Source organism: Scomber scombrus, chromosome 16 (assembly GCF_963691925.1).
Source record: "Scomber scombrus chromosome 16, fScoSco1.1, whole genome shotgun sequence".
NCBI lineage: Eukaryota > Metazoa > Chordata > Actinopteri > Scombriformes > Scombridae > Scomber > Scomber scombrus.
In genome coordinates, this window is record NC_084985.1 from 18,248,523 (window position 1) to 18,273,718 (window position 25,196).

At 38.2% G+C, this 25,196-nt stretch overlaps 1 protein-coding gene across 1 annotated transcript; it reads left to right on the top strand.

The window, feature by feature from the left end:
* Positions 1-4,547: 4,547 nt before the first annotated feature.
* ago2 (argonaute RISC catalytic component 2) lies at positions 4,548-25,031 on the top strand. The gene is made up of 20 exons (XM_062436621.1): positions 4,548-4,748; positions 5,881-5,926; positions 7,651-7,848; positions 7,969-8,089; positions 8,215-8,396; positions 9,028-9,164; positions 9,245-9,379; positions 9,618-9,705; positions 10,173-10,320; positions 10,413-10,532; positions 11,439-11,561; positions 11,709-11,842; positions 12,694-12,878; positions 13,687-13,846; positions 13,971-14,061; positions 14,436-14,630; positions 14,767-14,901; positions 15,116-15,217; positions 15,426-15,625; positions 15,751-25,031. The coding sequence occupies exons 1-20, from the start codon at positions 4,730-4,732 to the stop codon at positions 15,857-15,859; spliced, it is 2,628 nt and encodes an 875-aa protein (XP_062292605.1). The 5' UTR covers positions 4,548-4,729; the 3' UTR covers positions 15,860-25,031.
* Positions 25,032-25,196: the final 165 nt, after the last annotated feature.

The following is a 25,196-nucleotide window of genomic DNA, read 5'->3' on the forward strand; positions in this document are numbered from 1 at the left end:
TTATAGTAGGCTTCAGGGCAACAGGTGTGAAGACTGAAATTACCAACAGTGGACACAATGAATAGTATTACTTATAGTATCATTTGTTATACCAGCTGTATCTAGTGCCATACATTACTGGTTAAATTGTGTCCAACAGCTAGTATTGGATTCAAGTATTTTGCTCTTATTGTATTGTTGTTTGTGTCTTGTGCTGTTTTGTATGCATTTTATTGTTTTTTTTTTAAATGTATTTTAAAAGGGCCATAAGTATAGGCTTATGCTATAAAATGCTGCCATATATGGCATTAGTTCATGCTATATACTTGCCCCTATACAAATAAACATAAATAAGACAAATTCACAGTCAGAGTTCATGCAGCCTCTCTTATATCCGTTATCTTTGATAACAGATGGGTCATCCCTAATTCAAAACTTTTTCTAATTTCACAACTTTTCCAGGAATTTCATGACCTTGGGAACCCTGGTCACTGTACTGAGCATACCTGCTGCTTTCATGGCTGAGTTTCCTAAACTTTATACAAGGACAATAATCCGGGGCAGCAATGGCCAAGGTGGTTAGAATCTTGAGAATCTAGAGAGGTTCTAGGTTATTGTCACCGTTTCAGACATTACAGAGCATAGCCACTTTGGAGCTGCACAGTTGAAACTACTCTGTGTGTGTGTATGTGAACGATAGCAAGGCATAACTACAAAAAATAATTCTGTTATTATTAAAAAATAAAAACTTTGACAGACGCACTTGTATGATCAGAACCTGACGAGCACTGTGAATTACAAACGTCTGTATCTTAGATCTGTTATGGTGAAGAAAAACAAGGATATTTATGTCCACAATATCAACATTTCAAATTCATCTGAATCTAAATAAATAAAAAACTTTTATTTTTCTACTGTATTATCAAGTCACTTACTTTTTCTACTTAATTATTGCTGTTTAAAAATGTATTTATTATTTCTTCAATTTAACATTGCTTTTATAGCCTAAATGTGCCATGTACCACTTATCACTTCACCAAATGTAACCTCAAATATTATAACCTAATTACCTTTACAATTCAAATATACCACAGATAACAGGCTGATACTGCTTCATGCCAACAATGAGTCCTCTGCCTGGCTGAAAATCCTCTCCACACTGTCATGCTTTTATGATAGCCTACCTATCATTTAACGTGCTACACAGGTGTTTTCTCTTCGTCTTTTGGTGTGTATTGGCGGTTAGCAAACACGGTTTACGCCCATTATCGCCATCTTCTGGACTGGAGGGTGGTTCAGAATGGATTTATTATAACAGATCTTATAATATTAATAATAAAATAAAATAATGGATGTAGCCACCGTGGCTGTTTTATGGACTCGTGTTTTGAAGTTTGTAGTTTGGCGTTTTGACCGTCGCCATTTTGGATTTTTGGAGCCAAAAAGTGTCGATAAGTGACCATATTTCAAATTCCATGATATATTTAGACGAGAGGATGGAGCTGACAGCTGAAAAATAAACTGCTAGCTTGGTAGCAATGTGCATTTACAATCTATGGTTAGTTTTGGTAATGCTAATGCTAATTGTTGCTAGCAAAAAACGAGTTTAAGACTAAAACCATTAAAACTAAATGAACTTACCTGAAAAAAACTCAACATCCGACTCTAGGCGACCAAAATGTTACAATTAACTTTCACGAAATGAAAACAAACTGACGTACGACGCTACGCTTTTATTCCGTCATCGAAATTGTAGCCACGGTAGCGACTTGTCAATCACAACGTAGCCCTGAAACATATCCTGCTTCTTTGTCAAATTTAAATTAAATGGGACCTTAATTGATACAATTAACACCATGCTGTATTGGAGAAGACTTATAAGTAGAAATTAAGACCACAAACCATTAAGGAAAGTGTTTACTGAGGTAATTAAGATAAAATCAGTCCTGGGGCTCACTTGTTCCTGTGGTTTTTGTGGTGTATCCTACATCATCTGAACCCCTCTGCAACATTTCTCTCAAGCCAGGTGTCGTGAGTCATTCAAAGTGTAACCTTAAGTGTCTGTCTCTGTTGCTGGGACAGTGCAAAACTACACACTCCACCTTTTCCTGCAGTCCAATATGCTCACTACTACCAGCAGCATGTCCATTCATGAGGTTCAGTATACTGTTCAGACCATTTTGATCAAATGTCATCCTTTATATCATGTCCTTACTATTTCTACTTCTTCCTCTCATTTCTCCTAATTCTCTTTGAATCATGTAGTAGTATTGGGTTTTGTTTTCTCTATCCCACGCCTTTTTCATTTCTGATTTAATTTAAAAAAAAATCTCAGCCATGTTATATTTCATGACCACACATTTCTCATTTTCATTTAAGTAATACAGAATAATAAATGGTAACTCAACTCTATTTTCCAATGTTTTAGATGCATCTGTGACTGTATATACTCAGAATAACTTTCCTCATATCTAATGACTCAATTTTCTTCCGTCTTTAACACATTCAAATCGGCCCTTACTTATGATCATTATGTTCCGAGTAGGGCCATAATATTTTATCAGCTATTCATATTTCGTTGACCTTGTTCTCTATTGTCCAACCAAAACCCTTTGTCTGCCCTTTTTCCTTCTCTCGAAGTGGTTTTAATTAACTCTGAGCCGGATGATTCTCATTATGTCCCTTTAAGTTTGCCCAGTATGCTAATGCTGTTCTCTTATTTCCAAAGGCATTTTATATCCATTTCCACCTGTAGAGTTAGTAGTGGAGTGGTCTGTTATGGGCCCACAACACAGACTCAAAACTCGTGGTAAGTATTTGATGCTTATTCATAGATTATACAGCTAAAATCAATAACTGACCTGATTAAACCAAAATAGATAGTTTTCAAAGCAGATCTACTTGCTTACCCTCAAACAGTGAATAATATTCAGTGTTGTTTACATTTTCCAACTATTTTTCCTGTGTTTTCCAAGTGAGCCTGTTGTCTCGTTTTAAGCTACAACAACAATAATAATAAACATTATTTATACAGCAATATTTCTGGATAATACAGCAAGTGAGACCCTAAAACCCAGTGTCCATATATCTACCTTATCTGTTGCTTCTTAACTCTATATTTCTTCCATGTGCAAATAATGCAACTCTAATGGACCTATTTACATCATAACTGGAAACAATATTAGACTTACAATACCTCCTTGAGGAGTTCCCTTTCCCACTTAATTTTCCTGGTGTTGTCAGATTGTTTTAAGGTCACCACATGTACTGCAGTTGTAAATATACACATGAACATTGCATGTGCACAAATCAGTTTTAATGTATCTATTATTCCTATTTTATCTATTTTTAAACTAGATTGTTTGATGTATAGGTGTTCATGTAAATGTCTTTCTTTGATGTAACCACATTTCCTTGTGCTACTGTCAATGGAATTTCTCTTTTCTTCATTTTATCTTATCTTATGCTTACCATAGACTGTATATGATGCTTACGTATCAGTTTACCCCGGAAATACTCCCCCTTACGAGGCCATGAATTTCTTCCTAAGGGGGCCTTGCTTGTTGACAAGTTGAATATTATTTCAGTTTGTGGTTCATGGTTTCTGAAACCAAACCGATGTTGTCACCCGCATTATAAAAACATTGTTTCGTATCAAAAAAACGACATTTGATGTGCTTTTTCATTTCAATAGCGGTGAGCGCGCAGCGTGTTTCTGACGTCACTGAAGAGTTGACGCACCAAGATAGTTCCCTTCCTGTTTACGTCCAAATTAACTCTTACACTTTAACAGCGAAATTATACAGAGGGGGAAATGATCCAATACAGTGTAATTATGTGATTGATAAAACGGAGCACTAGGGCCACAAGAAAAGAGATTTTGAGAATAAAGTTATAATATTAGGCCTACGAGAAAGCATTGTAATATTACGAGAATATGCGCAAATAAAACAGTTATTACGTGAAAAATATAATAGCCTATTTAGGGTGAAATATAAATTCTTAATCTTTTGGCACATGAGAAACAAATGGTTTTGCGTGTCTGGTTTAGTTTAGTTTAGTTGTTGTAATGATTTTGTCTATTTTGAAGGAAGAACCACACACCCTTGGACGAAATTGCCTGATTTTGTGGAAGACAAAATGTCTGGAAGTGGTCGACTGCAAAACTACCGATGGTTTGTCTATATACTAATAAATGAACAGGCGTGAAACAGTCTAAACAGTCTAAAATTTGAACACTAAACAAATATCAATATGTCAGTGACAATCGAATGATCTAAACAGTAAACACTTAATAACCTCTGCATTATTCAATTATTTTCCATATGTATATATTTATTTTACAGACTTTTTGTGTTTTAGGAACTTTTCAACACTTTAAACACTGAAAAAATATAGTAAATCGGGCAAAACGTCAGATTTAATTTCGTGAAGCTCAAAACATTGAAGCTGTCGAAACCGGATGTGGACGTAGGCGGAAGTAGATGGGAGGGAACTCTCTTGCTGTGCTAGGGTCTTCACTGTGCTATCTTTTCTCTCTCGGCTCCCGTTTTGTGTGTTGGGGGGATGGGGTCGTGTCGAGGATGAGAGACTCCAAATATTTACCACCTTGGAAAAACTAAATATCTTTATTTCCGAACTGGGCTTCCCTCGCTCCTGTATATATAAATACTTTTCGACCACGCATGAGTTTGGGCGGAATTTGGCAACCGTAAAGAGGAGTATCTGTACACGTTAAAAAGTCGACAAAATGTATTCCTCTGCTGGAGGTAAGTGGCTAAGCGTTAGCATCGGCTAAGTGATGCAGCTAACACACATTCACACACTAGTTGCAGCATTTTGGTGCTAAATTATAGAAAGCCAATGGCGAATCAAGTGCTCGCTTATTTAATCGAGCTGGTTATTGCAGTACACGGCGTCCCTGTTTTAAGTCATTAATAGTAGAGTCAAGCTTTAGCTAGCGTGCAACAACAACAAACTGCTGCTAGCCAAGTTAGCTTCAGCGCTACCTCGTTCCCCGAACTTGTTCTTTGGGACCGTCTCGGGTTAATTTATGTGTGCTGGCGTCGATTGGCTAACGTATTTCTAAACAAACAACCATTACAAGCGTGAATGGTTAGGATATGATTTAAACGTCGTTAACACTACTCGCAGTGATTATAGTACTATTTAGCGGCCGACCATGCTATCTAATCTCATCACCAATCTTTGCTCTGGTTAGCTGGTAGCATCCAACTTGTAGTTTTAGTCATGTTACATCGATTTTGGCCATAATATATAAATGTCTTTAAGCTATTAAATTGCTCCATTATGTAACATTGAAATTTTGATCGTGAACATACACGGAATAAACAAGTATGCAGGACAAAGTTTGAAGTATGGTACAGTTTGCTCTCATGTAGAAATGTGTAACTTTTGCGGTATTTTTTTCTCTATCATTGCCTTTTTTTAAGATAGAGTAACAAACCATTTATAAAAACTTAACACTAAAATCCAGTTACTTGTTACATTTGTCTGTATATGTAAGATAATCTGTTTTCTCTGTGTAAAATGTGACGTGTAGCAGGAGGCTGGGTGTCTTCAGTAGAGTTAAGATTGCCAGCTTGCCCGATACCTTCTGTGTGCACATTGATAAGAATTTTGAAAAAGTCACGATTGATTGTGTTGAGGCGATAGGTGTGCCTAATATAAAGCAAGAAAGGGTTTGCATTACAAATGTACAATTAATGATTAGTTCCCTGCACTTTGCTTCCTTTGCAACCTGCAACATAAAGAAAATTGATGAACTCTTCTATCTACATTTGTCCTAATGTAAAGTACAAAAATGCAGGTTTTCAATACCATATATTTGACAGTAGATTTTTTGGAGCATTTATAATGTGCAATTTTTGTCCTTTGTAGCCACCGAGATGCTTGAGGGACCCCGTCCCTCAGGGTCAGTAAGCTCTGGTAAGTTTTTGCCCCTTATTTCACTGTAAAGCCTTGTTCACTGTAAGCAGCAACATTATGCTTTAATGTATCCTTCAAGCGTCACAGTATGTACTCATTTGAAGCACAATTTGACCTTCTGGCTCAATAATGAAATGTCCAGGAAATGGGACACTGGCAATTTGGCGCTACAGTTGAGAATATACAAAGAACATGATGTCCTTCTAGGCAGTCAATTTCTTCAAAATGCATCTCATTTTGAGCTCTGAATGGCAGTGCACCTTTACACGCTATAGGCCATTCAGTAATCTCTACTGTATACAACTAGCTTTTATGGGTGTTATTCTGCTTAAATGAACAGAGCTGGAGCACAAAGATAAGACGCTTAAAGGGAATGGAGTATGAACGCTGACAGTCTCACTGTAGTATCTGAAGTTGCAGATGTGGAGCTTCTTGGTTCAACACGTCACCCAATGAATAAACCCTTTGTCATCTTACACAGGATACAAAGTATCACATAAAGTCTTTACAGGTTTAAAAGCAATAGGATGGTTCTGATTTGGAGCCTGTAATGGTCAGAATACTTGATCAGTGTTTCAGTACTTGATCATTCAATAAGAGCATCAATTTTACTGAGCGTGTTAGTGCTAGGAATAAATGTTAAATTTGGTACTTGCTGCATGATATTGACTTGGAGTATGTATACAAAAATGGGTCGAGTCTGCCAGCTGAAAGCCAAACAATATGTGAACTACACTGTGCTGTTGACTTGACTCAGTATTTCTTAATACACCCAAATTTTGTGAACAACTAATAAAACTGCTGTGCTATAGATGTGGCTCAAGTTTCTCCTCAGTTTTAGTCAGAAACCTACTTAAGCTGATATATTATAATTTCAGCAGTCATATTTTCATTTTTGAACTGACTTGAAAGTCACATATTTGTCCAACTGACATGGTGAGGGTTCATATCAACATCAGTGAAGAAGAGCAAAGTTGGTTTGAAATTATGCCTGTTAAAGGTGGTCAGATGTTAGGTGCTTGCAGAATTATTTGGACTGTGTCCGTCAAGTCTTCCAATCAAATTTCAGATAAATTTGCCTTATAAAAACAAACTTTTGAGGTTGTGGTGTCCTCCAGGCTGTAGGTTATGTAAATCATTTCTCAGAGTTTATCTGGCATCAACACTTAACAAAGCTGACTAATTAACATGGCGGAACAGGTTGTGACATGTCGAACAAGACAGGTTTAAGATCATTATTTAAACTATTAACAAGAAGACAGAGATGGAAAAAACTGACTTTTTACATCTCCAGTTTTGCTGTTGAATATATAAATTAGAAAATATTTTACTCCACTTTTGTTTTGTAACTACTTTAAAGGCAAATTGTACGATCCAAATTTAAACACATCCATCACAACCAAAACTTGAAACACAGGATAGCTGTTGCGTGTTACTCACTGTTTTCAACTATAACAACTTAGATTTAGTTTTAATGGATCCTGATGCTGTGAAACATGTCAATAATGTTTGTTAACTAAGAAAGAAAAACAAGCTTTCGTTTTCAACTATAACCAGCTGAGAAACACACAATGCTTATATGTCATATGAATCTGCTGAGTTGTATTGTATGTTTAAACATACCTGTTCATACTTGTCAGTTTGGGCCTTCCAGATCTTGGGGAAATGTCTGGTGCCTGAAAAATGTGATATTAACCACGTGCTATGTCACTTTCACCCATTTGACCCCCCTGAATCAGACGCCCCATCTTCCCCGGTGCCGGAATACGTGTTCAAGCCACCATCACGGCCAGATTTTGGCACCATGGGCAGGACAATCAAGCTCCAGGCCAACTTCTTTGAGATGGAAATCCCCAAACTGGAGGTCTACCACTATGACATCGACATCAAACCTGAGAAATGTCCCAGGAGGGTCAATCGGTATGTATGAGTGTACAGCTCATTTTCAGGCTCTGGTAGACCAGTGGCTCATCTTCTGTAATGATGTCATAACAGGCAAATTACATAGTGCTCATTTTTCTGTTTCATTTTGCTTCTCAGAGAAATTGTGGAGCACATGGTCCAGCACTTTAAAACGCAGATCTTTGGTGATCGAAAACCAGTGTATGACGGGAGGAAGAATCTGTACACTGCCATGCCCCTGCCCATCGGCAGAGACAAAGTACGTTTTTATCCAGAACAACCTGCAAAAATGAAATCACATTAACATATTTGTACTAAAGCCACAGAAAAAACAACACAATACTCTCTCTTACTCTTTTTTTTTCTTGCCCATCAACCACACAGGTGGAGCTTGAGGTGACCATTCCTGGTGAAGGCAAAGACCGCAGCTTCAAAGTTTCCATCAAGTGGGTGTCCTGCGTTAGCCTGCAAGCTCTGCACGAGGCACTCGCGGGACGACTACCCAGTGTCCCCTTTGAGACCATTCAAGCCTTGGATGTGGTCATGAGACATTTGCCCTCTATGAGGTAGGTCTGTCATTATTGAACATTGATTCATTAATGGATGATGGATTGTCTTCATGGGTTATTGTTCATTGAAGATACTCTTGTCATTAATATATGGCAAAGGTAGATATTATTTGACATTTACATGATTTATTATCCAGTTGAATACAAATAAACAGGATTCAGTCTCACAGATCACCCTGATAAAGTCTGGCCTTTAATAATGACCTGAGAATAATTTCTATTCATTTTAGTATGGTGTGACTGTCAGCTTGTAGAGACTTGAAAGTTTCATGTAATAGATCATTTTTTGTGGTAAACAAAATGTTTTGGTCCACAATAATATTCTTATTGCATATTAATGCACTTGGGGACAGGAACCATTCTGGAAAACATCTAAGACTGTATACTCACTGATGGAGAGTGAACAAAATAGATCGTTTATGGGGCAAACATGCCAAACTGACAAAATAGTCACATCATTATCTGGAGCGTCTCCTTTTATCCACTGCTACAAATCGCATTCTCCTCCATTTTTCACTGTTTTCTGACATTTTACAGACAAACAGTTAATCAAGAACATAATTTGCAGATTAATATAAGTAATTGTTAGTTGTAGCCCTACTCAGACTTTATCATTGGTTTGTTACAGGTATACCCCAGTGGGCCGCTCTTTCTTCACTCCCTCAGAGGGGTGTTCAAACCCCCTTGGTGGAGGCAGAGAGGTGTGGTTTGGCTTCCACCAGTCTGTCAGGCCCTCCCTTTGGAAAATGATGCTCAATATCGACGGTAATCATTCATTTTGATTGTTTACAAACTGGAAGTTAAGTTGTACGCGTGTATCTAATTTCAACCCGCTTGTTTTGCAGTTTCGGCCACTGCGTTCTACAAAGCCCAGCCTGTAATTGAGTTCATGTGTGAGGTCTTGGATTTCAAAAGCATTGAAGAACAACAGAAGCCCTTAACAGACTCTCAAAGAGTGAAGTTTACGAAGGAAATCAAAGGTAATTAAAGGGCAGGAGCTCACCTGCTAGCGGACATGAAGGTCTTTGCTTGTTAGATTGACTGTTTTTTAAATGTATTTCACTTTCTGGGTTATGGATACAATTCATTCTTAATCTTTGGAGTTTGATTCAGTTCTTAACTGATCAGTCTCTTTAACGTTGTCAAAAGAAGGGGGGGGTTGAAGGTGATTAGAAAACTCTGTTAACTATTATACTTTGTTGTGATTCCTTCATCCAGGCCTGAAGGTGGAGATCACTCATTGTGGGCAGATGAAGAGGAAGTACAGAGTGTGCAATGTGACCAGAAGACCAGCCAGTCATCAAACGTAAGAATGCTCTTCTGTCCCTTGGGTATATTGTTTAAATAAAATATGTGCAGCAGCAATGAGAAAACCTATGCATTAAGTAAAAAAAATGCATGTAACTTAATCTATTCTGGAGACAACAGCATGACACTCCACCAATAACCAAATATAGACTCCTTATTATTTAAAAAGCATAACTTGTCTCTATGATGCTTAGTGTTACTAAAAATTGTGACAAACTGGTGTGAAATTTCCACTACTGTGACAAGCATTCAGAGTCAAGATATTAAACAGGCATACTGGCTGTTTAATTTACCGTTGAAATGGGTTTTTGCTTGAGTGGATTAAAAAATGTGTCTCAATGATTGGCATACAAGAGATAAGTCTTGTTAGGTCTTTGTGCATCTTTTAAGAATGCATAAAAAAGGAGCTCCTCTATTTTCCCACCCTTTTTATTTTTTTAAGTTTCTGGTATGTGCTTCCTTCAGGTTCCCCCTGCAGCAGGAGAATGGCCAAACTATTGAATGCACAGTAGCACAGTACTTCAAAGACAAGTACAAGCTCATCCTGAGATACCCCCACCTCCCGTGTCTACAGGTGGGACAGGAGCAGAAGCACACCTACCTACCTCTAGAGGTAAGCAGTCACCGACCTCTTGTGTGTACAGTGTTTGCTTTAAAAGACTGTATTCACTAAAAGCTGTTTTGTGTGTGTGTTTGTGTGTCCAGGTGTGTAACATAGTGGCAGGACAGCGCTGCATCAAAAAGCTGACAGACAATCAGACCTCCACTATGATCCGTGCCACAGCCCGATCAGCACCAGACCGTCAGGATGAGATCAGTAAACTGGTGAGTCTGTGAAATAAATATTTACTGAATGTGACGCAGCAGTTCGCTCCATGTCTCAAAATAGTTTGACACTATATTTGTGAACACTATAAGGTGTTTACAATGTGCAGACTACAACATTGCAGGATTCATCAATAATGTTTGCCTGTTGGTCCACAGCCAACAGCAAACCAAGTGAAGACAGTAAAAAAACTCAAGAGTTCACTGTCAGGTCAAACTAAAAACAGCTAAAATAGCTTGCATGTTATTGATGGTTGTAGCGTGCTGCTGACACGTAACTCCCCACAACAGAGCTAGCCAACATCTAATATTCTTAACATTCTTACCTGTTGACAGTTGTTTTACTATGACAAGTTCAACAGTCCTATATAATTATCAAGTCATGGTTGTAGACACTTTAATAGTATGGTTTAAGAAATACATAATCGTCAGTGACTGCCCGGCCTGCTTCTTGCTACATTGTCAGGGTTTCAGTGGACTGTTTGGGTGAGATAAGACAAAGGTTGTGACCAAGCTGCCTAGTTTTTTTCCATCTTGACACCAAGGACAGGCCCAGTTCTGTTTGTTGATTGGCTGCTGGGGAGGAGTTTGGGATGTTTATCTGTACTTTTAGCCAAGCATTTAGTCATTAATAATTTACACATACAGAGTGTTTATACACCTTACACGCCACAGCAACCATCTAAGCATTTTCTCTTTGAAGTAAATTATAGTTGGGAATAAAGGTCATATTTCCTGATTTCCTTTTTAATCATTGGTTTTAGTAGGCTTCATAAATATGCATTTCATAAATGTCTACAATTGCTATATTTGCCTTGTGTATTTTTCTAACAGCTTTTTAAAAATAAATCTTAACTCCGTCATATTATATATATTCACAAATATATAACTATTACATTATTTCAGATGAGAAGTGCCAACTTCAACACTGACCCTTATGTTCGTGAATTTGGAGTGATGGTGAGGGACGAGATGACAGAAGTGAACGGCCGTGTCCTTCAAGCACCCTCCATCCTGTATGGAGGCAGGGTATGTTGATGGCCAGTTTGGTTGGTGAAGAGGAAATAATGTATTTCCATGTTGCTGCAGCACAATCTTTTTTAGAGCCATTGCTTATAAAGAAATGTTGCTACAACTTTTAAGTGCTAATAAGACTGCTTTCATTGTAATTTGCAGAACAAAGCAATAGCCACACCAATCCAGGGAGTATGGGACATGAGGAACAAGCAGTTCCACACTGGCATTGAGATCAAAGTGTGGGCCATTGCTTGCTTTGCACCACAGAGACAGTGCACTGAACTCCTGCTCAAGTAAGTGAGATACATAGGGAGTATGTTCTCCTTCATATGTGTTTCATGTTATCATGAATGTGTGCCATTCTTCCAACATGAGACTTGATGGATTTGATGGCAGTCAGACCATAATTGAATGGCTTGAGTTTAAATGGCTGTGAAACATACCTTATGAAAGTGCAATGACACATTTAGCTATTTTATGCATAATGGAATTTGAAAATGTGTCACCAGAAATTCCTAACTTGATGTAAGTGCGAGCTGAAGTTTCAAATGTTGCAACAAGGGGCGCAGCAACAGCAGAAGCTGTCTTATTTGATTTGTGCTTCTTTCTTTCACAACTGTCATGACAGCCCAGTTTATCGAGTCTCTTGCGATATTGCCCCCCTGAGGACTGAGGTATTTTAGCTCTGCAAGCACATGTTGAGTATGTGCAGCTGTGCCATGCATTTGCAATGCCTTAGCAAGGTTTTTCCACTTGCATTTTTGTACTTAGAGGGTATGTTTCAAGCTTTATATCTTTCGTATCAATACTTAAAGGTCTGAGTCCCATGGTTTTCATTTTAGATATAATTGCAGCTCCGAATAAACGATCAATATTAATATTTTCTCCAGTTACAAGAATTATGTCATGAAAGGTGCACAATACAGCTCAGCAAAAATATTGGACATTTAAGTAATTACCAAGTGCATATTTGAAGCATTTTTCTACATGACATGTTCTCAATTTTTTTTTAGGTTTGGCCGTTAACTTATTATTCCTTTATTTACCCAGAGCTCAAATATCAATTTAAAGACATGTCTCATGTATAATCTGAAATGATGCATCAAACTGAATCGTGAATAAATAAGTTCCTTGTCTGTCTCAGAGCATTCACAGATCAGCTTAGGAAGATCTCCCGGGATGCAGGGATGCCCATCCAGGGTCAACCTTGCTTCTGTAAGTACGCCCAGGGCGCGGACAGCGTGGAGCCCATGTTTAGGCACCTCAAGTACACATACCAGGGGCTCCAGCTGGTTGTCGTCATCCTACCGGGGAAGACACCTGTTTACGGTGAGCGATGCACTCATTTTGTTTGTCATTCAGTGAGGAACTTGTATTTTCTTACTACAGAGACATTTATTTTAAAAAACCAAACAGTACATTTTTGTGGCGTGAAATCCTGTTTGCGATCACTGATACTCAAAATGTTGCTAATACCCTACTTCTTTCAAACTCTGAGCAGAGCTGATTGCACAGGTTGAAGTTTCCCAGGGCTGCTAATCATTATTATTTGTTTTTAGGGTGGAATCACAATTTATCATGTGTATTCATTTATTACTGGAGATAAGATGGACTTTCTCCCCATGAAACCAGATTGTTCTCTTAAAGCCAAATATAAATAACATCTGACTAAATAATGTCATGACAACATGGAAGTAGGATTGGACTTCTAGTTGGCTTTGCTTAAAACAAACATTTCTTAAGTTAATCTTATCTGTGAGGGTTTTTGTGATTAGAGTGTTCACTTGTATTTAAAGCTCCTGATCTGGTGTATCTGAACATGCCTGCTGCTTGCTGAGCAAGTCTTACTGCTTCTATTGGTGCTTTAGGAATAAACTACAATTAAATAGGAAGCAAATAAAGCTACATTCTCTCTGATTCTTCCCATTTTCTTCTCAACTCACTCTGTCATTTAAACATCAGTAATCCCTTCTGTACGTAACAACGCAACCCACATATTATTGTATTACACTTTCAGGTTGCAAGAAATGTAGACATAACCATGCCTCCAGAAATTACATATTCAAATACAAATACAAACACCAGTATTGAGAGATCATGTTTAATTAATTGATGTATCCATGTATCTGTGTTGTAGCTGAGGTGAAACGTGTTGGAGACACGGTCCTTGGCATGGCCACACAGTGTGTACAGGTGAAGAATGTTCAAAAGACGACACCTCAGACCCTCTCCAACCTCTGTCTGAAGATCAACGTCAAGCTAGGCGGTGTCAACAACATCTTACTCCCACAGGGCAGGTCAGTAGAGATATTACTACACCCCTTACTGAAACTTGAGTTCATCACATTTTGTAAACTTTTTTCAGATGTGTAAGAATGTTTTTGTGCTACATTTCACCTGCTCTCTGTGTTCTTGTTCCAGGCCGTTGGTGTTCCAGCAGCCTGTGATATTCCTCGGCGCAGATGTGACTCATCCGCCTGCAGGAGATGGAAAGAAGCCTTCTATTGCTGCTGTAAGAAAGATCACACCACACAATACAATGCATCATAAATCACTTCCCTTCATACAGAAGTATGTGAAATGTAAAAGGATCTTTCAACGGTCAAAAATAATGGAGAATTATTACTCTGCTCTACAGAACTTTTTGTCTTGTTGAGCTCTTTTTTTTTTTTTTTTTTAGCTTTCCTGCCCACACAAAAAAGCATAGTTATGCCTAAGCAGCTATCATATTCTCCTGTAGCAGTCTAAAACACTATAAATACATAATATATAATATATTAAACCACCTTTACACTTTGTTTCTACTTAAATGAATAACCTTGTGTGATACATACATTTCAATCTTTCTCTGGTTCGTACTAAATGATATTTGCTTTTGCTCTTCAGGTCGTTGGTAGTATGGACGCCCATCCCAGCCGATACTGTGCCACAGTCCGGGTGCAGCAGCACCGCCAGGATATCATCCAGGACCTGGCCACCATGGTGCGGGAGCTACTCATCCAGTTCTACAAGTCCACCCGCTTCAAGCCCACCAGAATCATCTACTACCGAGACGGTATCTCAGAGGGCCAATTCAACCAGGTGATATATCAGGCATGATAAAGAACAGTTTAATAAATATACAAAAATATTTAGGCACATTTCTTTAGACAGGTCCAAAAGAAAACTACAGACCTAGCAGTGCTTTTTGTTAATTCCTATGTTGTTATACTTGCAGGTTCTTCAGCATGAGCTGCTGGCGATCCGTGAGGCCTGCATCAAGCTAGAGAAGGACTACCAGCCTGGCATCACCTTTGTGGTTGTGCAGAAGAGACACCACACAAGACTGTTCTGTATGGACAGGAACGAGAGGGTCAGTATTGTGTCACTGAATAGTAATTTTGTTAAAATGAGAGAGAGCTCTTGAGAGAGATGTTATGTGTGACTGTCTTGACTGAGGATGTAGCTGCTGTAACCAAGCAATTTCCTGTGAAGGATCAATAAAGTATTCACCCATCTGGATCTATCTAGACCTTAAAGCTCCAACATTTTAAAATAATGTCTGTCTAATGTTGGCATTTCTGCAGGTTGGGAAGAGTGGCAACATTCCTGCAGGCACCACAGTGGACACCAAAATCACTCACCCATCAGAATTTGACTTCTATCTTTGCAGTCACGCTGGCATACAGGTAAGAACTGAATTAGGGTCAGCTTCAGATGTGAAGTAAATGACCTAAAGCAACCCATTTGCCTGTGGATTCTTTAAAAAAAAACATACCATCATTTAAATTTCAAATTAAGTTGATTTTGGCAGGACATTAAGAAGTTTTTCTTAGCTTTAATGTTTCTCCTTTTGATCACAGAAGCAAAACCATCACCACTTTTTATTTTTTGCAGGGTACCAGCAGGCCGTCTCACTACCATGTGCTCTGGGACGACAACCACTTCTCTTCAGATGAACTGCAGGTCCTCACGTACCAGCTCTGCCACACCTACGTGCGCTGCACCCGTTCAGTTTCCATCCCAGCACCAGCCTACTACGCCCATTTGGTGGCTTTCCGTGCTCGATATCACTTGGTGGACAAAGAGCATGACAGGTAAGAACTCGGAGCATTTGCTGTGTAACAGACACTTGTCTGCTTTTTGAAAAGCCCCATCTACACATATTATGTTGAATCAGTGTTTTACACTACTGTAATTTTTTTTTAAATTGCTGTTTCAGTGCTGAAGGCAGTCATACGTCAGGCCAGAGCAACGGGCGCGACCACCAGGCCTTGGCTAAGGCCGTTCAGATCCACCAGGACACCCTGCGCACCATGTACTTTGCCTGATAGCACACAACCCCAGGTTAGCGTGGGTGAGACCCAATTGATGGAACACACTACCCCTCGCTGTCTTAGTGTCAGCTGTTGATAGCATCAAAGTGGTTTCACATCATGATCTCCCTACCTAACACACCTGTCAGTTACCCAGTATATCTACAATTGTACTTCAGCCCACATGTGAAAGCCCCTGACCCACCTAAACCAAGCCAGCTATTAGACTGTAAGATGCAAAAAGAATTCCTCTTTCTTTGGTTTTGAGCTGGAAGAGGTTTTATCTTCATGTTGTGCGTTAGTGTGTATTTGTATTTGTTGTAGGGAAATGTGGCGCAAAGTGTGAAAGGAAACAGAAACGTGTGTACACCAATACCCAAAACCTAGCATTTCTACACTAGTGGGCAGTATCATTATACAGTGGGGTGGTTTATAATTTAGAAAAAGCCGTTCACCCTCCTTCTCCTGTTTTTATTCTGTCTCGGTGCTTTAAAGGCGAAAGCGCCATCAAAAGATGGTGGGGGCATGTTCATTGTTTATTTGCCTAATAATTTGCTCCTCTGACAAATATATTATTTATCAGCCAATCAAAGCAAAGTGCACTGACCAGAATGGGTACTTCAATCAGGACATAAGTACTTAATACGTTTAAGGTTGTGAGTGATTTTCACATAGGGCACTATGTGATGAAAAAAGTGCCATTTGAGACCACCTTTCTGTTGTCATTTCTATGTAAAACTATGAATTATTTGACCCACATACGCTGGGTTTTCAGTATTTGTCCTTGATTGACACTGACAACTATTTTATGCCAAATCTGGGACAACTTACTAAAGAATTCTTTGCGTCAGATTTGTTATCAACCCTTGAACCGACACTTAGTTTATTCTAGATGGCTTTTATTATTCAGATAGAGATTGAATGAACAGCAATTTTATTCTTCCCTGTTTCACGTGTTAGTCTGAACTGATAAAGTTGCACCATTAACCGAATTCCCATGACGATAAATAGCATATTGGGACTGGTTCCCAACAAGGATACCTTTCTGATGTACTCTGAGCCGCGTTGATGTAAGACACATTATGTAGAAATCAACACAGGGGAACACAATGAATTTTTTTGTTCCCTTCTGTTTTTATAGTCTATTTTAATTTCAATCATTTTTGTAATGAATATGCATGTAGCTGACTCATGTTTTAGACATTTAGGCATTTGTGACAATTGTTTTTTTTCTTCCTTTTATACGCATTAACCCAACTTCTATTTTTAATGTATATAGCAGCAGAATAGTGTTTCTGCAGTGTCTTTGTCAGAGCGGGATATTTGTGTGGCGTTTTGATATCCAGGCATTCGGTACAGTGGAGTGAAAGGTGCAACATTTTAGAGTTAAACTAATCGAAATTCCCTTAAAAAACTAAAAACTAACAAAAACCATATGATTATAGTGTATGCTCCAGGAATTGAGAGCAGGTGTCGCACAAAAGCTTGAGTTTTATGCAATTGACTTTTTGTGAGTCTTTATACTATATAGTAATGTTGGGAATAAGGTATATTTTGAATAAGCTTTCAGCAGAGGCTGCTGAAAATATATAGATTTTTTTTTTTTTTAAACAATTGGCCCATATGTAGTCTAAATTAACACTGTCTATTTGTATAAAGATTTTAAATGCAAATATTCTCTTGCCTTTTAAGACTGGTATGGTCTTACTAATAATTGTAAACGTTTCCTAACATCCCACCTAAATTTTACTACTAAGTTAAGCTGGCGAATGTTCACTTAGTCTTGATTGGAGGCAAGTAGTTTATATTTTCTAACTATGCATCATTTTTAACCAAGAGATTTAGTAGTGGGGGTATCTCACATGAATTTGGGTCATTTATAGAGGTAGATAATCAGGGCTTTTTTTTTTGGTTTATGTTGTTTTTTAGCATGTGGCATTTAATAGCGTTTCTTAGTGCTTTTCAGAATCTTCATACCTTTCTAAGGGATGAAGTATATATGTGGTCATTTGTAACATTGTAGATTTTATAGCCTGAAAATTGGGCGTATCCTTTGTAACACACAAATCTTTCTTAGCCAAACAAGATTACAAACTTTTACATGATTAATATTCAAAAGACATGGAAGCACAAAAGGACATCTTGATTCTAGGTGCTAGAAGTTTTCACTGTAAACCACCTTAAATCCTCACTGGACTGGTCCACAAGGCTTTTTACTTGTATGCTTAAGAAAAAAGAAAAAAAAAAAGAAGGAAAAAAATCGATGCTTCATCATTTTGAGGATCTTTCTCTCCCTCTGACGACCTGTCTGTGTTACCCTTTTTACTCATTACCTGTAAAGCAACTATAAATCCGACTGACTGTGTTTGTGGGGCATTTTGAAAATCACGTACTTGATATTTACTGTTATGATGTCAATATTGTTCTTATCGGTGCTGGTCTCACAACATGTAAATTTGGATGCACTTTTGATAGCAGAACGACGATTTCTATAGATGTGTGTGCCTCGATCGAAACAGGAGGCTCAGCCATATTGTGTGACACTGGTGTAATTGTATGGAAATGGCCGTGTGTTCTACCTCTTGTTACCTGTTTAAGTGTTATGGTAACATCACACTGCGGGCCATTTCTGTATAATTACCCCTGCTATCTGTCTAATTGGCATTGTTTGGAGTCTTGCATTGACGGCATAAATTTTAGACGCTTTGTATGCATGATGATGGTGAACACGCTTTCTCAGTTTATATGTAGTTGTGTGATTTTTCATAGTTTTACTCAAACTGATGTCAAGAGTGAATGTGTGTTTGGTTTTTTTTTGTAGGGGTTTTGAGTGTTGAGCTGTACGACCAAATTCTTGAAGTGTGTTTTTATTCACACGCAGCTTTCCCTTCTTTCTTTCCTTTTTATTCTATGCACCAATGAAACAACCATTTTATCTTTTGACAACTAGATTTTTTCCCACCCTAGAACTACAACAACAAATGAAAAGCCCACATCAGGTATGATCATTGCATATCCTTTAACCTGGATGAATTTGTACCCTAGCGTTGCCGTTAGGTCGACTGTTAATGAAAGTTGCTTGCAAGATTAAAACGATACAAAGAGAACAACCCCGTCAGCCTGGAAAATATCAAACTGATATTGAAATAGATGTTTGTAAAACAGCAAAGCCTCTAATCACTTTAACTTCATCATGAAACGTATTGTTCCCGTGTGTAATTGTGCATTTATATCTGTCATTCTACTTCAAGTGTGGCTGGATGAGAGCAAATGACTCAATGTGTTGATGAAGATTGATCAATGAGGCTTGTCGTTGGTTCTGTGCTCGGAAGATTGAACGTCTTTGTGTCTGTGTGACTGCAGGCATTCGTAATGCCACAAACATCCATATTCGTCATTTATTTGAATGTTCAGTGTTGGGATTGTTTCTCAAAGGGATGCCTTGGTATGTGGTATTTTAGTGGGAAGCTAATATTTCTGTGGGCAAAATGTTCCCGTTTTCTGACACTCAGTTTCCACATGATGTAATACGTCTCCTTAATAATAACCTGCTAAAATTTAAAAACATCATAGTCTCTTTTTAGCAGACGGGTTTGTACTTGTTGTTACTGCTTCTTTGTGTTTTACGTTACCTGTACCAGCACCTTAGAATACCAGATCAGAATGGCATTGCTTTTCCTGGAAACAAAACTCAAAACATTTTACAATGTTGTTTTTGCACTAAACAAGAATGGACTTTGTAGCTGTTGCAGCATTAAGAGTATTTATCAGGTGACAGAAATGGCAGCCTCTTTTTTGTTTTAATTTAGAAAGGAGCAGTTGGCTTCGGTGGCCTTCCAAGAATACAACTTGACACGTGTAGCCAGCAGGCCCAAGAGCCTCAGCGTGTGCTCAGTATAGCCACGCCTGCTGATCAGGAGGGACTCCACCAAGCCAACCAGCATCCAAGTTTGGTTTTTTTTTGTTTTTTTTCCCAGAAATATCCTGATGCCTTTTTAAACGATGAACGAGTGAAACTTGTAGTTGCGCCGGGTGGGTTGCCTTTTGTTTTTAGTGGCAAGGGAGAAAGGTGCTTTATGCAAAACAAACTGACAGCTGTTAAAATGAACTGATTCGCTGATGATGAGGTTTATGTGATTGACGTCGCTTGTCGCAGATGTGATGCCAAAGTGCTGTGTGAGGACAAAGTGTGTAGGAAGGTTTTACATGGTCATAGTCCCTGTTCAAGACTGCAATGTGCATAGAAAAATCATGCTAAAATAACCACAGACTATACATATCAATATACGGAAGAGGTGTTTACTTTTTTACATAAATCTGCCTGATAATAATGCGCTAAATCAAGAATGTGTATAAAACAAATACTGAAAATAAGTACAGCAGCCTGGATAAATTTGGCACTAATTTACTAGTTTATTGGTGCCCAAGGTGCTTAGTCAGGCATTCAAAACATGTGGCGGGGACCATCATGAAATTATAAAATACGTTCTCCGACTCTTAAATTAAATGCACATACTCACCTCAGTTTGGCTGTTTTTCTGTGTCTTTTGGAGCGGCCAAAACTAGGACAAAGCAAGTTCTAGAAATGGCCGGTTTGTAAACTAAATGGCATATCATAAGCTAAGTTAATTGATCTATTAATTTTTATTTTCATGATAGCGGGTTTTCTTCTTTTTGTAGGTATGTTTTTAAATTTACCGTTGGAAGAGGCTGAGATTAAATTGCTCCAAGTGTAACGATCAGCCTCTTCACTTTTTCAGCAGACTTTGCTGGCTTTTGAATGGTCTTGGAATTAAAAGAAAACAGATTTCAAATAAAGAAAAAACCTATATCAATTTATTCCAAACTCTCTGTACAGTAATGTTTTTCCTCTCTGCCTCTCATCCGTCTCTTGTAGAGAAACTTATTTCTGACATAAAGAAACCTCTTGTAGAGTAGACCTATTTTCCTAGATCCAAATAACAATGAATGTACTTAGAGCCTGCATGGTTTGATATAGTGTATAGGCTATCCATCCAGTACATTTATACTCGTGTTTGCTACTTGTGTACAGCCTTTTCTTTTCTGGGTGTTTCTCTCTTATTTATAGGATTAATTAATGACAAAGTATTATGTTTTCTTTTATTAAGCTCATTAATTAGATATCGCCCACATCACAGCTGATATTAATGATCTTTTCACTGATTAACATGAAATACAAGTCTTCAGTTGTTACAGATGTCTTTCTCTGGATGTCAGCGACTCTAGTTTTAGTAGACAAACGTTTCACACTGGTGCAAAGAGTAGTAATAATTTTGTTTTGTTCTGGCGTCATGCTTGTGTGAGATGCTGTAACATAAGAGCTGTATGTGTATATATGCTGGTTGCTTTGGTGTGATCTTGTTTGCTGTTAGATTTTATTTTTATTTTTTGCTTCCGCTTAAGTCCTCAGTCTGATATTCCTGTCCAGTCCTCGCAGAGTTGTCCTGTATAAATCCAAAAATCCTCCCTAAGTAGAGTCCCATAACTCATCTGTACCGTGCCACTTGAAACTGAAAAATCTCTGTTTTTTACATGGCACTCTGTTGGCTTCATTCCTAGAAAAACCTTTCTGAAACATCACTTGGTCCTTGAAAGTTAGCCTTGATCATGCCGTTGTCCACCCAGTTACCTGAAGCCATGTGATACCGGTTTGGTTTTTGCAGTTTAAACTTGCCTATATTGTTGTTTGCAGCTACAAATTCAAAAGGGGTACTGGGCAGACCTGAGGGGAATAACTATTAACCTCTCATGTCCACTTGATGCAGCTATGTCCCATTTTGGAGGAGTGCCATCTCCGTCATGTTTTTTTGTTCACGGTTTCAGTGTCTCCTGGAGGCTTTTAAGCAGTCTTCAAGCAGTCTGTTCTTCACTATTCACATTTCCAATATTGATTGGAGTTGTTCTGCCCACATTTTAAGCCATGCTACCAGTGTGGGTCTGAAGATAATGACACTGACGATCTGATGGTAAATCCGTTAGTTTGGTACCAAAACATCTAATAGATGGATAGGCATAACATTTTGTACAGACAATTATGTTCACTAGAGGATGAATCCTAGTGACCCCTGCCTCAGGATTTATGACCAAATGGCTATCCTAGAAACTAACGACATTCCCATCAGCTTCAGTTATTCTTAGCTTTTTTTTTTGCTAATTAGCAGATGTTAGCATGCTAACACGTGAAACTGAGATGGAAAATATTAATTGTAACAGCTGAACATCAGCACGGGCTAAAATTGCAACTGGTCATCTCTGGAAGCCGGGACGGAGCCAGAATGTAACTGCTGCATCTGGTGGACATTGAAGGTTGGGGCCTGTGGCTGTTGTAAATCTGACCGAACTGTTACGGAGCTTCACCAAACCAAACCGATGCCATCCAGCTGATCTACATGCATCCAATCGTGCAAGACTTGTGTGGGTATTTTTGTATATTTCAAAGTATTTCTAGTCCTCAGAATGACTTGGCTTTGTATTTACCAACTTGGAAAAAACTACCTCAGAGCAGTGTCCGGTGCTAGCTAATATTAGCCCTAATTTATAATAATGGTAACAAAATCAAAAATTGTAGTGACCAAACCAATACAAGCCAATATTGTGTGAAAGCACAGGTCTTTTTTTTTTTTAACCTTAATAAATGGAAAACCAAGTAATCATGTATGACTGGTTGGTTGCTTTAGTTGGTTACACTTAAGGGACCACATTTTTTGTAATCGGGAGGTCAAGTCTAATTGTTTCGTGCAAGTCCTTCATTTTTAAAAAGACAAAAACAACCCAGCGCGTTAAATAAACTGTAATCATGACTGGATCACATGTTGAAAAATGTGCCATCGTAATTGCTAATCCAATATGACAGTGTGTTAAATATTCCAGCAAAAAGTTGGTGATATTGAGCCATGTTTGTAGTGGCGTTAAAAGGCTCGATGGATAGATGTATGCACAGCAATAATGTCAGCATGTGGGCTGTGAATCGTAGGTAATTATTTGTTCGTTATTACGCTGGTCAAGGCAACTCTCAATTAACAGCAGACTTAATTTAGCAGGACGATACTTTGCAAATGGGTAGATCGACAGATAATCTTTGTCTCGATACCTGTAACCAGCTTTTTCTGTTTTTGTTTACCCGGATTGTTAAAATATCAAGGTTTCATACTGGATAGAGCCACTCTTCGTGATCAAACACCGACATTTCTCTGCCGTGTTAACCCAGTACTGCAATACAATCAGGGAGGATGTCCCTGTCTCTTACTCAGTTCATTTTCCACTTTCCTACCATTAGCCGGACACCATTTGTGTTGAGGGTATAAGCAGTAGTGTGCATGTGACAATTTACAAAGGGAATACACAGATTTGAACATACTTTACGATGTATCAAATCATTGTAAATTTCAACAAAAGGTACATATGAGGTCGTGTGGCAATGAACTTCAGATTGTTGTCATTTTGTCTCAACAGAAAACATCCAGCATGTTTGTAGTCGTTTTATGTGTGCCTTTTTGTCGGATCTTTCTCTTCTCCATCTGCCCTTACTTTTGGGTTTTAAGTAATTTTTTTCCGCATTAAGGTTTGACAAAATCTGCCGCGCCACATAAAAGTAATTTCCATTTTTAATCATCATGCAACCTTTGCGTGTAGATGCTGCATAGAACGATCAGTATTTGTGTTTTGCACTTTCCAAGCAGTCTCAAAAAAAAATCGCCCACTTGAAGTTGGGCAGAAAGTAAAAAATAACTGACGAGGTATTTTATGCTATCAATAGGAATTATAAGGAATAATATGACTTTGAAGAGCTTTTCTAAAAAGGTTGAGATATATATCTATATATATATATATTCATGAAGTACCTCATAAGCCTGATATATGCTGCATTGACTTGTTTTTTCTTTAGTGTACTTCATATTGTCCAATAAAAATCTAATTTTCCCCTTTGGGAGGTTTGAATGTCACTGCAGGCTGTGCAAATGCCACAACCAGTTAATCTGATAGTTCTGTTGTAACAAAGGAGCTGTTGCACCTTGTGGCCAAATCATAACTTGTCATTTATGCAATTTATACACAGTCTCATCTGAATATTTCTCAGCTGTGGCCACACCATTTGTATTCTGTCTTTTTGTTTTTGCATATTCTCTGTGTCTGTGTAGCCAAAAAATTATCAGGTTTAGTTGACGAAGAGTTGCACCAAGCATCCTGCGAGGCTCTGTGGTATAATATATATATATATAAATGACTGTTGACTCAGGTATTGCCGCGAAAGGGCTATATCTGCTTACTGTGTCCCTGCTCCAACTCCTCCCGCACCTTTGTCTTAAAATAGCCTTAGATCTACACGAGAGGTTCCTATTTGGCCTTAAAAAGTTGAACAAATTATGCACTACAATTTCACAGACTTGACAGAGAGCTTGATTCCCGTTCCAACCCTGTTTTTTGTTTTTGTTTTTTTAAGAGTTTGTGTCGTGTCATTGCCATGTTATCTACCTCCTATGAATGTAGGGGCTGTCCTGGAGATGTAGTCGACTGCAAAACTTTTTTGATTTTCATGCTCGTTTAAGGAAAACAGACAATCATCTGTAGATTCTTGAAAAATATCAAATATATTCCCCTGTTCAGTCATAGAGCTGATTCCAGGACACTCCATTTTTCTTGATGTTTTTTCCCTCATTGGCCATTTTCATTTTATACTTCGTGATTTTTTTTTTTTTTCGTTGTTAGCCATGATGGAGAAGCAAAGTGACCAAAGTCTCTTGGCAAAGGCAGCCCTGCACAGCCTCGTGAATTCAAACCTCCCTTTATTTGTGTCATGATGAGCTCAGTTATGAGTTTTTGTTTTATTATTTTTTTTCCTCTTTCTCTTTTTTCTCTTCTCCCTTATTTAAACCACGACATGCCAAAACTGAATTTGCTGTCATTCCTGTTCTGGTGAGGGTCTTTATGTTGCTGATTTTAATTTGTTCACATCCACTGCTAAGCTCCTTGTTCTTGTTGTTGTAAAGTTGTAAGCTTTGATTTCTATTTTACATTTCCTTATTTTTTTGTTAACAATTATGCTTACAGAACACAAGATATGCTGTAAACCCTGTTAGGACATAATGTGAATACGTATCACTTAATATAGTTCACTCTTTTGGCTTGACTGTAAGTTGCGTTAATTAATAAAAATGTTTAAAAAGTTTCCCAGTCTTGTTGTGACTTTCTGTTTTCAGCAATCTCAACCTCTGAGACTTCTGCCACTGCCAATACAATGGAGGAGAATGAAATATCATGTGATTCTTAAAAATAAAGGGCATTTGGAAAAACTCAACAGCAGCATCTCTTTCCAGGAACAATGTCCCAGTTA

Coding starts and splice junctions, on each gene's coding strand:
- ago2 (XM_062436621.1), top strand. Junction 10,533..11,438: donor AGGATGAGATCAGTAAACTG/GTGAGTCTGTGA, acceptor ACATTATTTCAG/ATGAGAAGTGCCAACTTCAA. Junction 14,062..14,435: donor AGAAGCCTTCTATTGCTGCT/GTAAGAAAGATC, acceptor TTTGCTCTTCAG/GTCGTTGGTAGTATGGACGC.